This window comes from Ostrea edulis, chromosome 2 (genome assembly GCF_947568905.1).
Source record: "Ostrea edulis chromosome 2, xbOstEdul1.1, whole genome shotgun sequence".
NCBI classification, from domain to species: Eukaryota; Metazoa; Mollusca; class Bivalvia; order Ostreida; family Ostreidae; genus Ostrea; species Ostrea edulis.
Genome location: NC_079165.1, coordinates 5,811,959 through 5,825,611, shown reverse-complemented (window position 1 = coordinate 5,825,611; position 13,653 = coordinate 5,811,959). Strand labels below are relative to the sequence as shown.

The 13,653-nt window shown below is 35.5% G+C and overlaps 1 protein-coding gene across 1 annotated transcript; it reads left to right on the top strand.

Annotated features, from left to right (window-relative positions):
- Window positions 1-9,143: 9,143 nt before the first annotated feature.
- On the top strand, window positions 9,144-13,116 carry LOC125680290 (uncharacterized). The gene is made up of 3 exons (XM_048919755.2): window positions 9,144-9,301; window positions 11,993-12,167; window positions 12,544-13,116. The coding sequence occupies exons 1-3, from the start codon at window positions 9,191-9,193 to the stop codon at window positions 13,050-13,052; spliced, it is 795 nt and encodes a 264-aa protein (XP_048775712.2). The 5' UTR covers window positions 9,144-9,190; the 3' UTR covers window positions 13,053-13,116.
- Window positions 13,117-13,653: the final 537 nt, after the last annotated feature.

Here is a 13,653-nt window from a genome sequence, read left to right as displayed (position 1 = left end):
AACAATACAGAGCTCGAGTAAATGGATAAAAGTACATGTGGCTTCAAAAGTAGGGGGAAAAAAACAGTGCTTGAAATAGCAAAATTATGATTTTTTTATGTTGTCAAAAAGTGTTTTCCATACATGCCAGGTATTTTCAAATTTTTATATTTCTAAATTCTGATACGCAATACATTTTTCAACCTTGTATTTGTGGTATAGATAGAACAATAATTCCAAGAATCTTCGCAATTTGGTTTTTTTCAAACAAGAAAAAATATATTGTTTTGTATAAAGGATAAGGAAGTTTACAATTCTGTTGCCTTTCGACAATGGGAGTTCACCTAATAAAATATTAAGTACATTAAAACCTATTCTTTTGATTTTTTAATTGGATTACGTATACTTTATCGCAGAACTTACATTTTTTCCAAAAATCCTTAAAATTTGCGTCATTTTATTAATTTCACCTTATCAAAAATAGTAAAAATGACTACAAAGGAGACATATTTCAAGCTCTACAAAATCTGTAAAATCCAGACCCTCTGCCTCTTAATGTTGCCCCACCCCTAACCGCAATTCCTGGATCCGCACCCTGAGTAGTCCCATATCTATAGATATCACGATTGAAGGTCAAATGCACCGAAAATATATTGATTTCTAAATGATGTACAATATGTACATGTAGAGAATAGTTTAGGGGGTGTTTGTGCAGTTTTAAATTCTGTTCACCGCTATATAGTGATTTTTCATTAACGGTTAGTAACCTAATGCAAGCAAATATTTACATTTCAAGTGTTCTTTACCGGATGAAAGAATAGCTATTTCCTCATTAATTTCTGTGGAAACAAGGGGGTTATTTATATTCGGTCTTTCCTATTCCCCTCGAGGGGATGTCAAGAAATTATTTCCTCTTGAGTGTTAACAATGTGCTAATTAAACCCTGATAAAGACAGTACGTAAGACTAGTTTAACGGCTGGGAATAGTACGTAAGACTAGTTTAACGGCTGGGAATAGTACGCAAGACTAGTTTAACGGCTGGGAATAATCCGACCGAAATGAACGTAAAATGTGATTTGATGAAAAATAAATAAATTTCATCACGTGGACTCCGCTGCTGCTGGCGTAAGGGACCGGTCAATATTTATAGGGGAGTTGGGACCTGTCAATATTTATTGGGAGTTGGGACCTCTCAATATTTGTTGGGAAATTGCAAAATGAAATAGGACACACTTTTTTTTCTTTCATACTGAAAGTACTCCCAACTTTTTTTCCAATACTGATAGGACAGCAATATTTTTTTTTATTGTATCAATGAAAATAATATTTCAAAAAGTATTTCAAACTTTTATTCAGATCCTAGAACTTATCTACATATTTCTTTACAAATAATAATACTGAATTGTATGCCTGCTTTATTTCATGTCCAAGTTGAATATACTAGAGACAATTTGCAATGAAATACTGGACCTTTCAAAAATTCCAATATTAAAACATGTGATTAAAAATCACAAAATAAGTATTCAGCTGTGAATAGAATTGCAAAAATTACATTTAAGTTTTGCATGGAGTATGGATTTCAATCATAGAAAATAAAAATGGTATATACATCATTTTGGTCATAACTTGAAGAATACAGACCAAAATTTAAGTATAGCTTAAACACATCTTTAATAATTTGATAGAGAATTCTGAAATGTGAAAATACTTGTATGTACAGGAGACAACAATTCAGTAAAACAGTAATTTAAAAATATGCAAAATGTAGCTCTTTAAACAACATTTTAACAAAAGAAAAAATAATTAATTAAGGCAGAAAAGACTCAAGTCGTTAAACGTCATATATACAATTGCAAGTAGATAGTGTTAGTGCTTGAAACTGAAAAAGACCAAAATTGACGTCTGATGATGAGGACGACCTCGTTATCAGAGCCTAAGTTCTGATAACAATGATGGTATTAGTACTAATAATGTTGATGACGGTAGTAGTGAAAGTGAAAAGTAAATTTATATACCGTCTTTAAGAAGGAGAAGAGTAAAGGTTCCAGACAAATTCAAGGACTATTACATGTATATGGAATCTGTAACAATGATAATGAAGTAAAATTGCTGTTTAATCATACTTATAAATTTATTAATTAGATAGGACACACACTTATTTTTATTACACATCTGATATAGGACAGCAAATGTTGTATTCCTAGGAGATAGGACATAGGGTTTTTCAAAAATAGCAATATGGAATGCATCGGTCCCAGTCCCCCAATAAATATTGACCGGTCTCAATCCCCCAATAATTATTGACCGGTCTCAATCCCCCAATAATTATTGACCGGTCTCAATCCCCCAATAAATATTGACCGGTCTCAATCCCACAATAAATATTGATCGGTTTCAATCTCCCAATAAATAATGACCGGTCCCTACAGCGTCACAGTTCATTTCAAAAAGGGAAATTTATTGGCTACATATTATCTACCTCTGTTTCCTTAAAGAAAAAGTATTGGACCCCCAGGTGAATATTACCGAGCGAAGCTCGGACGGGCCGAAGGCCCGTCCGCGAAGCAAGGCTCTAAAGGTAACACGTATGTAAAAGAAAAAAGTCAAATTCAGCAAAAGAAAAAGAGATAATCTCTATATACGTTCACTGAAATTTTCGTGATCCATATGGGCGCCGCCATTTATTTTTTCATTACCTACTTCAACAGTTATTCGTAATTTATTTTGAATGCCAATAATAGAAGACTCTGACGTGCAATTCGTAATTTAAACACTCAGTTTGTTCAAAGTAAATAGTATAATTATCATTATAACAGGTTTTAGCAAATAATTACATATAAAACCGTAATACGACTAAATAGATGAACGAGTTCATGAGTTTATTTGAATAAGAATATACGATAAAATTACGGTTACTGTTTTACCATTTTGAATTTATTGGTTAATTTTGTTTAGTTTTTTAACGACCTTTTTCATTGCATACGGAATGCATTATTGTTTGCTTTGAAAAAGAGAAAAAAGTCGAGGCTAAATGTGACGTCACAATGCACGGTTTACGTCGCCTTTCGTTTTATTTCCCGCGTTCAATGAATAGGCGGATCCTGTAAAACTGTTGTTCCCATATAAACCCCTTTAATACCGAGCGAAGCTCGGACGGGCCGAAGGCCCGTCCGCGAAGCAAGGCTCTAAAGGTAACACGTATGTAAAAGAAAAAAGTCAAATTCAGCAAAAGAAAAAGAGATAATCTCTATATACGTTCACTGAAATTTTCGTGATCCATATGGGCGCCGCCATTTATTTTTTCATTACCTGCTTCAACAGTTATTCGTGTTTTATTTTGAATGCCAATAATAGAAAACTCTGACGTGCAATTCGTAATTTAAACACTCAGTTTGTTCAAAGTGAATAGTATAATTATCATTGTAACAGGTTTTAGCAAATAAATACATATAAAACCGTAATACGACTAAATAGATGAACGAGTTCATGAGTTTCTTTGAATAAGAATATACGATAAAATTACGGTTACTTTTTTACAATTTTGAATTCATTGGTTAATTTTATTTAGTTTTAACGGCCTTTTTCATTGCATACGCATTGTATTATTGTTGTTTATAATTGTTTGCTTTGAAAACGAGAAAAAAGTCGAGGCTAAATGTGACGTCACGATACACTGTTTACGTCGCCTTGCGTTTTATTTCCCGCGTTCAATGAATAGGCGGATCCCGTAAAACTGTTGTCCCCATATAAACCCCTTTAATACTGAGATGTTACTGGGTGTTTAGCGCAAGGAAAATTTCAATCAAAATATATATTTTTAAATGAATCATAATCTACCGTACTTAACGGAATTATGATTACCACTTGCGACTCTCCAATGACAATTACATTCTTCGCTCGGTCCAACGGTCACACCGTATACATATTATTGAGATGTTACTGGGTTTTTAGCGCAAGGAAAATTTCATTAAATTATATATTTTTTTAAATGAATCATAATCTACCGTACTTAACGGAATTATGATTACCACTTGGGACAATGACCATTACATGCTTCGCTCGGTCCAACGGTCACACCGTATGCATATTACCGAGCGAAGCTCGGACGGGCCGAAGGCCCGTCCGCGAAGCAAGGCTCTAAAGGTAACACGTATGTAAAAGAAAAAAAGTCAAATTCAGCAAAAGAAAAAGAGATAATCTCTATATATGCGATATACGTTCACTGAAATTTTCGTGATCCATATGGGCGCCGCCATTTATTTTTTCATTACCTGCTTCAACAGTTATTCGTGTTTTATTTTGAATGCCAATAATAGAAGACTCTGACGTGCAATTCGTAATTTAAACACCCAATTTGTTCAAAATGAATAGTATAATTATCATTATAACAGGTTTTAGCAAATAATTACATATAACACCGTAATACGACTAAATAGATGAACGAGTTCATGAGTTTCTTTGAATAAGAATATACGATAAAATTACGGTTACTTTTTTACCATTTTGAATTTATTGGTTAATTTTGTTTAGTTTTATAACGGCCTTTTTCATTGCATACGGAATGTATTATTGTTGTTTATAATTGTTTGCTTTGAAAAAGAGAAAAAAGTCGAGGCTAAATGTGACGTCACAATGCACAGTTGACGTCGCCTTGCGTTTTATTTCCCGCGTTTAATGAATAGGCGGATCCTGTAAAACTGTTCTCCCCATATAAACCCCTTGAATATTGAGAACTTACTGGGTTTTTAGCGCAAGAAAAATTTCATTAAAAATATATTTTTTTAAATGAATCATAATCTACCGTACTTAACGGAATTATGATTACCACTTGGGACACTCCAATGACCATTACATGCTTCGTTCGGTCCAACGGTCACACCGTATACATATTAGCAGTTACACATTTCTCTCTATTATAGAAATATCTTCTTTTCTTATCCTCTTCGATGTTGGTTGTCGTTTGATATAATAATTTTTAATATAACCAAGTTTTCATTTCCCACCATTCATTCTTCGTTATAAACTTAAATAATTTCACAAAACATCTGGTGACGCAGCATTATAAAAGTGTAAGCTTTAGTGTAGTGAGCGACCTTAGGGAAAGGCAACCCAAAATATTTTTACATGATAAATGATAGGATTAATCATATGATAAAGATTTGTGAAACAAATCTGTTGATATATGGCCTAGATATGCTTCAGTACTAATTTGAAAACGTAAAAAAAACTGAAATTCCCGCGATCTATGGAGGTTGCCATGATGTGGAACTCTTTTGTATTCAACACAAAAATCAATAATTTTGACGTCACACCGTCTGTTCCGGTTTTGATGAGATTCTAAGATCATCCACAGGTCCTTGGGTTCAACACCCCCCCACCCCCCCCCTTTCCGAATAAGCTACATGAGTTGATTTAATTATTTTTTCTTGAAAATATTTCTAATGCATGTCAACAACGTCTTGCATACTCATAAAGTCCAAAATAAGGCCTTTAAAAAATAAAGTACCCTCACTGGTTATTAACTTATAATAACCAGTGGCTTAGGGTATTTTTTTTTTTTTTTTTTTTTTTTTAGAAAGGGCTTATTTTGAATTATTTTGGACTTTATGGTATGCAAGACGTTGTTGACATGCATTAGAAATATTCAACAAAAAATTAATAAAGCAACTCATGTAGCTTATTCGGAGGGGGAAGGGGGGGGGGGGGGGGGCTGAACCCAAGCACCTGCGAGATCATCAAAGATGTGCATGTTGTAGATCTTACGAATAAATAGGTTGATGCCTTCCTGGTAAGCAGTTATGAAAAAAGGTTATTTTTCGAAATTCTCGACTCAACCAAGTCATTTGAAAAGAAAAGACTACTAAACTGTGGATCCATCATTTGCGTAATGACAAGTTGAGGTTCGACACATTTGTATGAAGAACGTGTACCGTCTGCATGGTCTGCGACTCGACTGAACGTCTTCTTTTCTCAATTTCTTCTAGCGAAAGAACGGACTCAAATCCATACGGCTCCAAATTTAACTGTTCGTGACTAGTCATGTTTACAGTGCTGCTGATGAAATAAAGCGGAATATAGACGGTGTGACGTCATAAATTAACTTCCAATGGCCACTCTCTTTGCGGCGGGTAATTCAAAATACACGATAGATTAATATTGATATAATTGTTAAGCAAGGATTTTTGTAGTTAAATACTTTCAATTACGATATGATCAGTAAGTGATACTTTATTCATAAAAGCAACTATGTGGTTAGGGTTGCCTTTCCCTTTAAGATTTCCGCCCAAATCTTGATACTCATTTCCTTTTCTATTAACGTAATTCCACCCTCCTGTAACGTCATAAATTTTCGCAAAGTCAATGATTTTAATAAGATTTATCCATGACAGGGACATAAATTTTGTTGGAATCTTTTTCAATATTTTTTGTGAAAAATCTTGTTAACCATAAAAAAATTCAAAAATCTAAGTTTTATATGAATAATCAATTATATGTTTCAAAAATTGAATCCAGGGGCAATAACTATGTTTTCCTTAAATTATTTATCAAGTCCATTACGCGATAAATTTCCTTTATCTCTCACAATAATTTTGCATATTTTTTTTAAAGAAACAGTTTCATGAAATTGTTATGAATACTATTACATCGTTATAACCAATTGGTTTTTTTTAAATTTTGATGATGCTGTTTAAGGAAAATTGCAATTTTCTGATGTTGATAAAAGGTATATTGTTATACTTTTCTGATACAAAATTATCTCTCAGTGCGGGACAAAAGTCACTTTTTTCATGACAAAATTCATTTTTTACAAGCGAATTTTATACGCAAATTAAATTTATTTGGAATCTGAAAACTAATTTGCATGCAACACTGAGAAATATTCCAACAAAAATCAGTTTTGTAGAGACAAAATTTAAATTTTGTTAGACGAAATTGAATTCTGTCATAACAATTAATATTATGATCGGTGATATGACATGTTTAAAAAACGGTTTCTATGCGAGATTTGTGTATTCCATTGAAATAGATAAACTCTGAAGTTACATATTTTATCAAAAATACGTCCGAAATACCCAAGGAATTGAACATTTAAAAATAAAAGAAGGGGGGTACCGGAAGTCCTGTCCACAAGTACCTGTGATTTTAGACCCCATTTTGAAAATTAACAGCATGCCCGATCTTAGTGTAATGGAGTTATGTTTCATTATCTAGTGGGGGATGAGTTATAAGATTCAAGAAAATGATGTTGAGTGTGTCTCTGATGACGTCATAGAGAGAAATAACTGTCGATTCTCATAAATTTCATTTATATAGCTACTGCGATTTTAATTTTGCTAATTCCTCAAGATGCCAAGTTGCTTGATCCACGAACCAGGGTGCAAACCTTTGGAATAGAAATGTATTAGATATTAGAAATGTTTTCAAATGAATCAGAGTCAATTTTGTCCGAATGAGCATGCACTGGACAGGGCTGGCCTACAGTAGCCAAACCGGGGTTTACCCTCTTGGTAGTGATCCTACGACGAAATGAGATCCCGTAACATCTTGTCAAAATAACCAAAAAGTATTCCAATGAAGTGAACAGGAACATTGGTAGAGGGTTGAATATTGAATTTTATATACATTTTATGAAAACTACATCTCGATTTTTATGTCTGTGTTGTTTCAAAATTTTGCTTTTTAAAAATACTTTGTGACAATTTCAAATGAAATATTGGTATCGGACACAAGTTCTGTAATTTAAGATACCATCTATAGCTTTTCTTTCAATTGGCTGAACTGTTCTGCAGGAAGAAGTCGAGTATGTGGAGAATTGATAACGACGATTTTGATCAGAATTTAAGCGCATAATTCTGGTGAGACAAAATTCGTAAAGGATATATATATGTTGACAGCCCGCGGTAGACTACAAATTTTCAACATCTGTTACACCAGTCATTTCGTGCGGCTGTTTTTAGATTGAATACGATAGTGTAGGTTGTAGGTAATTTCTATAATGCCAGACCCCCGCATCAGAATGTTTGAGGTTACTACTAAATGCATTCTATTATGTGATTAACTGACACTGTATTACGGTTAATACAGTCGCCGACCACAGAACCTAGTCCTGTCACTGGACAACCCTACAACAGAAATATCGCATCCCTTCTCTAGAGTAACAGATACACGGGGTATGGATACTGTTTCATTTCTCTAGAGTAACAGACACACGGGGTATGGATATTGTTTTATTTCTCTAGAGTAACAGACACACGGGGTATGGATACTGTTTTATTTCTCTAGAGTAACAGATACACGGGGTATGGTTACTGTATTCTTTCTCTATAGTAACAGACACACGGGGTATGGTTACTGTTTTATTTCTCTAGAGTAACAGACACACGGGGTATGGATACTGTTTTATTTCTCTAGAGTAACAGACACACGGGGTATGGATACTGTATCCTTCTCTAGAGTAACAGACACACGGGGTATGGATACTGTATCCTTTCTCTAGAGTAACAGACACGGGGTATGGATACTGTTTTATTTCTCTAGAGTAACAGACACACGGGGTATGGATATTGTTTTTATTTCTCTAGAGTAACAGATACACGGGGTATGGATACTGTTTTATTTCTCTAGAGTAACAGACACACGGGGTATGGATACTGTTTTATTTCTCTAGAGTAACAGATACACGGGGTATGGATACTGTTTTATTTCTCTAGAGTAACAGACACACGGGGTATGGATACTGTTTTATTTCTCTAGAGTAACAGATACACGGGGTGTGGATATTGTTTTATTTCTCTAGAGTAACAGACACACGGGGTATGGATACTGTTTTATTTCTCTAGAGTAACAGATACACGGGGTGTGGATATTGTTTTATTTCTCTATAGTAACAGACACACGTGTGTTATAGACAGCCACGAGGCTTACGTTTCATCTCCTTTATTTTGCTCGCCAGAATTATAATATACAAATCCGCACATAATAGTGTTTGTGGAAAATTAACCTTCGAGTCATTACAAAAACATGCACATGTAGGCTCCTCTGAAATTATCCAATCATCAGCTATTTGGAAATTATCCCCTCATCAGTCCAACTGCGATCAATGCAATCCATTAGAATTAAACTAAATGACGCATATAATAGATGCTATTCACAGAAAAATCCATCACGTGCTTAAAATATTTCGAAATTTTCTGATGTATTATATAAGTCATGTTATCAGGCAGTACTAGGCATATCGGCTTCACTGGGAACACTGTCATGGCTTTCTCAAAACAAAGCTTCTTCGTTGTGGTATTGTCCATCTTCTTTCTTCTGGTGAAGGTAGGTAACACCATAGCTTTAATCACAGAGATCTTTCTTCTGGTGAAGATAGGTAACACTAGCGTTAATCATAGAGATCTTTGTACTGGTGAAGGTAGGTAACACTAGCGTTAATCATAGTGATCTTTCTTCTGGTGAAAGTTGGTAACACTAGCGTTAATCATAGAGATCTTTCTTCTGGTGAAGATAGGTAACACTAGCGTTAATCACAGTGATCTTTGTACTGGTGAAGGTAGGTAACACTAGCGCTAATCATAGTGATCTTTCTTCTGGTGAATGTAAGTAACACTAGCGTTAATCATAGAGATCTTTCTTCTGGTGAAGATAGGTAACACTAGCGTTAATCACAGTGATCTTTCTTCTGGTGAAGGTAGGTAACACTAGCGTTAATGATAGTGATCTTTCTTCTGGTGAAGGTAGGTAACACTAGCGTTAATCACAGTGATCTTTCTTCTGGTGAAGGTAGGTAACACTAGCGTTAATGATAGTGATCTTTCTTCTGGTGAAGGTAGGTAACACTAACGTTAATCATAGTGATCTTTATATACTATCCATCTTCTTTCTTCTGGTGAAGGTAGGTGACATTAGTGTTAATCATAGTGATCTTTGTACTGGTGAAGGTAGGTAACACTAGCGCTAATCATAGTGATCTTTCTTCTGGTGAAGGTAGGTAACACTAGCTTTAATCACAGTGATCTTTGTACTGGTGAAGGTAGGTAACACTTGCATTAATCATAGTGATCTTTCTTCTGGTGAAGGTAGGTAACACTAGCGTTAATGATAGTGATCTTTCTTCTGGTGAAGGTAGGTAACACTAACGTTAATCATAGTGATCTTTTTTCTGGTGAAGGTAGGTAACACTAGCGTTAATGATAGTGATCTTTCTTCTGGTGAAGGTAGGTAACACTAGCGTTAATGATAGTGATCTTTATACACTGTCCATCTTCTTTCTTCTGGTGAAGGTAGATAACACTAGCGTTAATCATAGTGATCTTTGTACTGGTGAAGGTAGGTAACACTAGCGTTAATGATAGTGATCTTTCTTTTGGTGAAGGTAGGTAACACTAGCGTTAATCATAGTGATCTTTCTCCTGGTGAAGGTAGGTAACACTAGCGTTAATCATTGTGATCTTTCTTCTGGTGAAGGTAGGTAACACTAGCGTTAATCATAGTGATCTTTATACACTGTCCATCTTCTTTCTTTTGGTGAAGGTAGGTGACATTAGTGTTAATCATAGTGATCTTTGTACTGGTGAAGGTAGGTAACACTAACGCTAATCATAGAGATCTTTCTTCTGGTGAAGGTAGGTAACACTAGCGTTAATGATAGTGATCTTTCTCCTGGTGAAGGTAGGTAACACTAGCGTTAATCATAGTGATCTTTATACACTGTCCATCTTCTTTCTTCTGGTGAAGGTAGGTGACATTAGCGTTAATCATAGTGATCTTTGTACTGGTGAAGGTAGGTAACACTAGCGCTAATCATAGAGATCTTTCTTCTGGTGAAGGTATGTAACACTAGCGTTAATGATAGTGATCTTTCTTCTGGTGAAGGTAGGTAACACTAGCTTTACTCACAGTGATCTTTGTACTGGTGAATGTAGGTAACACTAGCGTTAATCACAGTGATCTTTCTTCTGGTGAAGGTAGGTAACACTTGCATTAATGATAGTGATCTTTCTTCTGGTGAAGGTAGGTAACACTAGCGTTAATGATAGTGATCTTTATACACTGTCCATCTTCTTTCTTCTGGTGAAGGTAGGTAACACTAGCGTTAATCATAGTGATCTTTCTCCTGGTGAAGGTAGGTAACACTAGCGTTAATGATAGTGATCTTTCTCCTGGTGAAGATAGGTAACACTAGCGTTAATCATAGAGATCTTTGTACTGGTGAAGGTAGGTAACACTAGCGTTAATCACAGTGATCTTTGTACTGGTGAAGGTAGGTAACACTAGCGTTAATGATAGTGATCTTTCTTCTGGTGAAGGTAGGTAACACTAGCGTTAATCATAGAGATCTTTCTTCTGGTGAAGATAGGTAACACTAGCGTTAATCATAGAGATCTTTCTTCTGGTGAAGATAGGTAACACTAGCGTTAATCACAGTGATCTTTGTACTGGTGAATGTAGGTAACACTAGTGTTAATCACAGTGATCTTTCTTCTGGTGAAGGTAGGTAACACTAGCGTTAATCATAGAGATCTTTCTTCTGGTGAAGATAGGTAACACTAACGTTAATCATAGTGATCTTTCTTCTGGTGAAGGTAGGTAACACCATAGCTTTAATCATAGAGATCTTTCTTCTGGTGAAGGTAGGTAACACTAGCGTTAATCATAGTGATCTTTATACACTGTACGCAGGACGCGAGCAGATGAACTTTTTTTTACCCATTTTGCAATAGGTGGGCACTACTTTGTGCACTTTACGGTAATTTTAAAGTATTTTGCTGAAAGTAGTCTTGGTTTTTAAAAAATTACGAATCTTGTCTCTTTAGACAAAACTTCACAGAATGTTACTGTCAAAACATGAAACGAAGTAGTGCAAAGGATACCCTCCCTTTTGTTAAACCGTAGTAGGTTGTATGTATCTGGCTGAGCTTGAGGTATACCAATGTTTAATAATGATAACAACTATAAACGTAAATATAATAAGACGTATGACCTCGTAAATTTGCGATTTTTTTTTATTAGAGTGAATGGACTACCGTGCGACCTCTAGGAGACTTAGAGTATAAGTTTGATTCAATCACGCGGACAATGGAGAAAATGCCAGAGGGAGGAGGGATGGCGTGGTACTCAATCCTGATGCAGGCACCAAATACTGCATCCCCAATTAACACAGACGACAGGTTAACATGGCGGAAAGGTGAGTACATTATGTATATAAAGTCTGACGTGAAATATCTCAGATTATCCTTTTGATATGATTTTTTTTATTAATTAGTAGATACAGCATTAAATCCAAGACAACTGACAGATTTTTGTTCCCAAAATGAATTCAATACCACTATATAAACTCAAAGTATATATATATATATAGAGAGAGAGAGAGAGAGAGAGAGAGAGAGAGAGAGAGAGAGAGAGAGAGAGAGAGAATACATGTTAGAAAAAATCCTTCCCGTCAGAAAACGTAATGCCATTTTTCCCCATTTCAATTTCGCAACTTCAGTTGCTTTATCATGCAAATACAACAAAACCATTTATTTACAAATAGATATCAAATTGTACATGCTTTCATATAGTTGCTGAGGGACCTGGCCAAGGAATTTCACGCTTTGAAGCAAAACTGAACAACAGCTTGGCGAGAGAAGGATACAGATTGCCTAAAATATGGTTGTCAGCTGGTAGTGATGAATTTTCGTTTCAAATGACCGAACGTTCGCCCCAGGGAAGCCAAACAAAATTCAAAGGAAATTCATGTAAATTTGGGGTACAGCAGCGACCAGAGTCAGGTGGAAGAGTAAGTTTCAAGATCCTCTTGAAAAATTGCGACTCTGTCCCATATTTTTATCCGTCGCTTCAAAAGGATGGACAACCTTGGATGGGCTACCTCGACTATTACACGCAGACGGAGGAAATGACGTCAGACCTCGACAACATCAAGTTTAGAACATGCTCTATTGACAAAGCGGCAATTCAAAATGAAGGCTTAACCCTGAAACTTGATTTCATTTTCTCATTATATGGTGAAAAGTTTGGAGAAGAACTTCTAGTCGGTTTTATGTATCGGTACAATATAATACAAATATAAACTGTCCAGTCTAAATGTAAATTTACAATGGAAGCTGAAAAATAAAATGTGTCTACGAATAGACCATCAGAGTTTTTATTACCACAGGGATTTGTGTTCAGATTATATAGTATAAAATAGAGTCTCTGAACAGTTAGTGACGTCACGGGAAGAATAGTGGGGCCCGCCCAATTCTACAAATAATATGTCTTACGGCGTGACCGTGTTTGAGGGCGAAGCAAAAAATATTGGCATTAGTATCTACATCTAGTTATGGCTTGTTCCGATGAAATGTTGCGCTTCCTTCCAAGGGAAGATAATAAAAACATTGTGAAGAAATTAACCATTGGGTGAAGTTTACCGAGATCTTCTCTAGAACAATGGAGAAGCATATACCTATACTGGGTCAAAACTCCATGTACCTGTACCCGAATCTAGGCTACGGTACCTGTAATATACAACTCTTCTCCTGTGATATACTCGGGAGAATCCGAACAAATCTCTCTCCGGAATCGTGTGGGGATCCGGGTTAGAATAGGTCCTCAGTACCCCTTGTTTGTCGTAAGAGGCGACTAAATGGGGTGGTTCTTCGGATGAGACCGCAAAAACCGAGGCCCTGTGT

Coding starts and splice junctions, on each gene's coding strand:
- LOC125680290 (XM_048919755.2), top strand. CDS start 9,191: ATGTTATCAGGCAGTACTAGGCATATCGGCTTCACTGGGAACACTGTC. Junction 9,302..11,992: donor TCTTCTTTCTTCTGGTGAAG/GTAGGTAACACC, acceptor TTTTTTTATTAG/AGTGAATGGACTACCGTGCG. Junction 12,168..12,543: donor CAGGTTAACATGGCGGAAAG/GTGAGTACATTA, acceptor GCTTTCATATAG/TTGCTGAGGGACCTGGCCAA.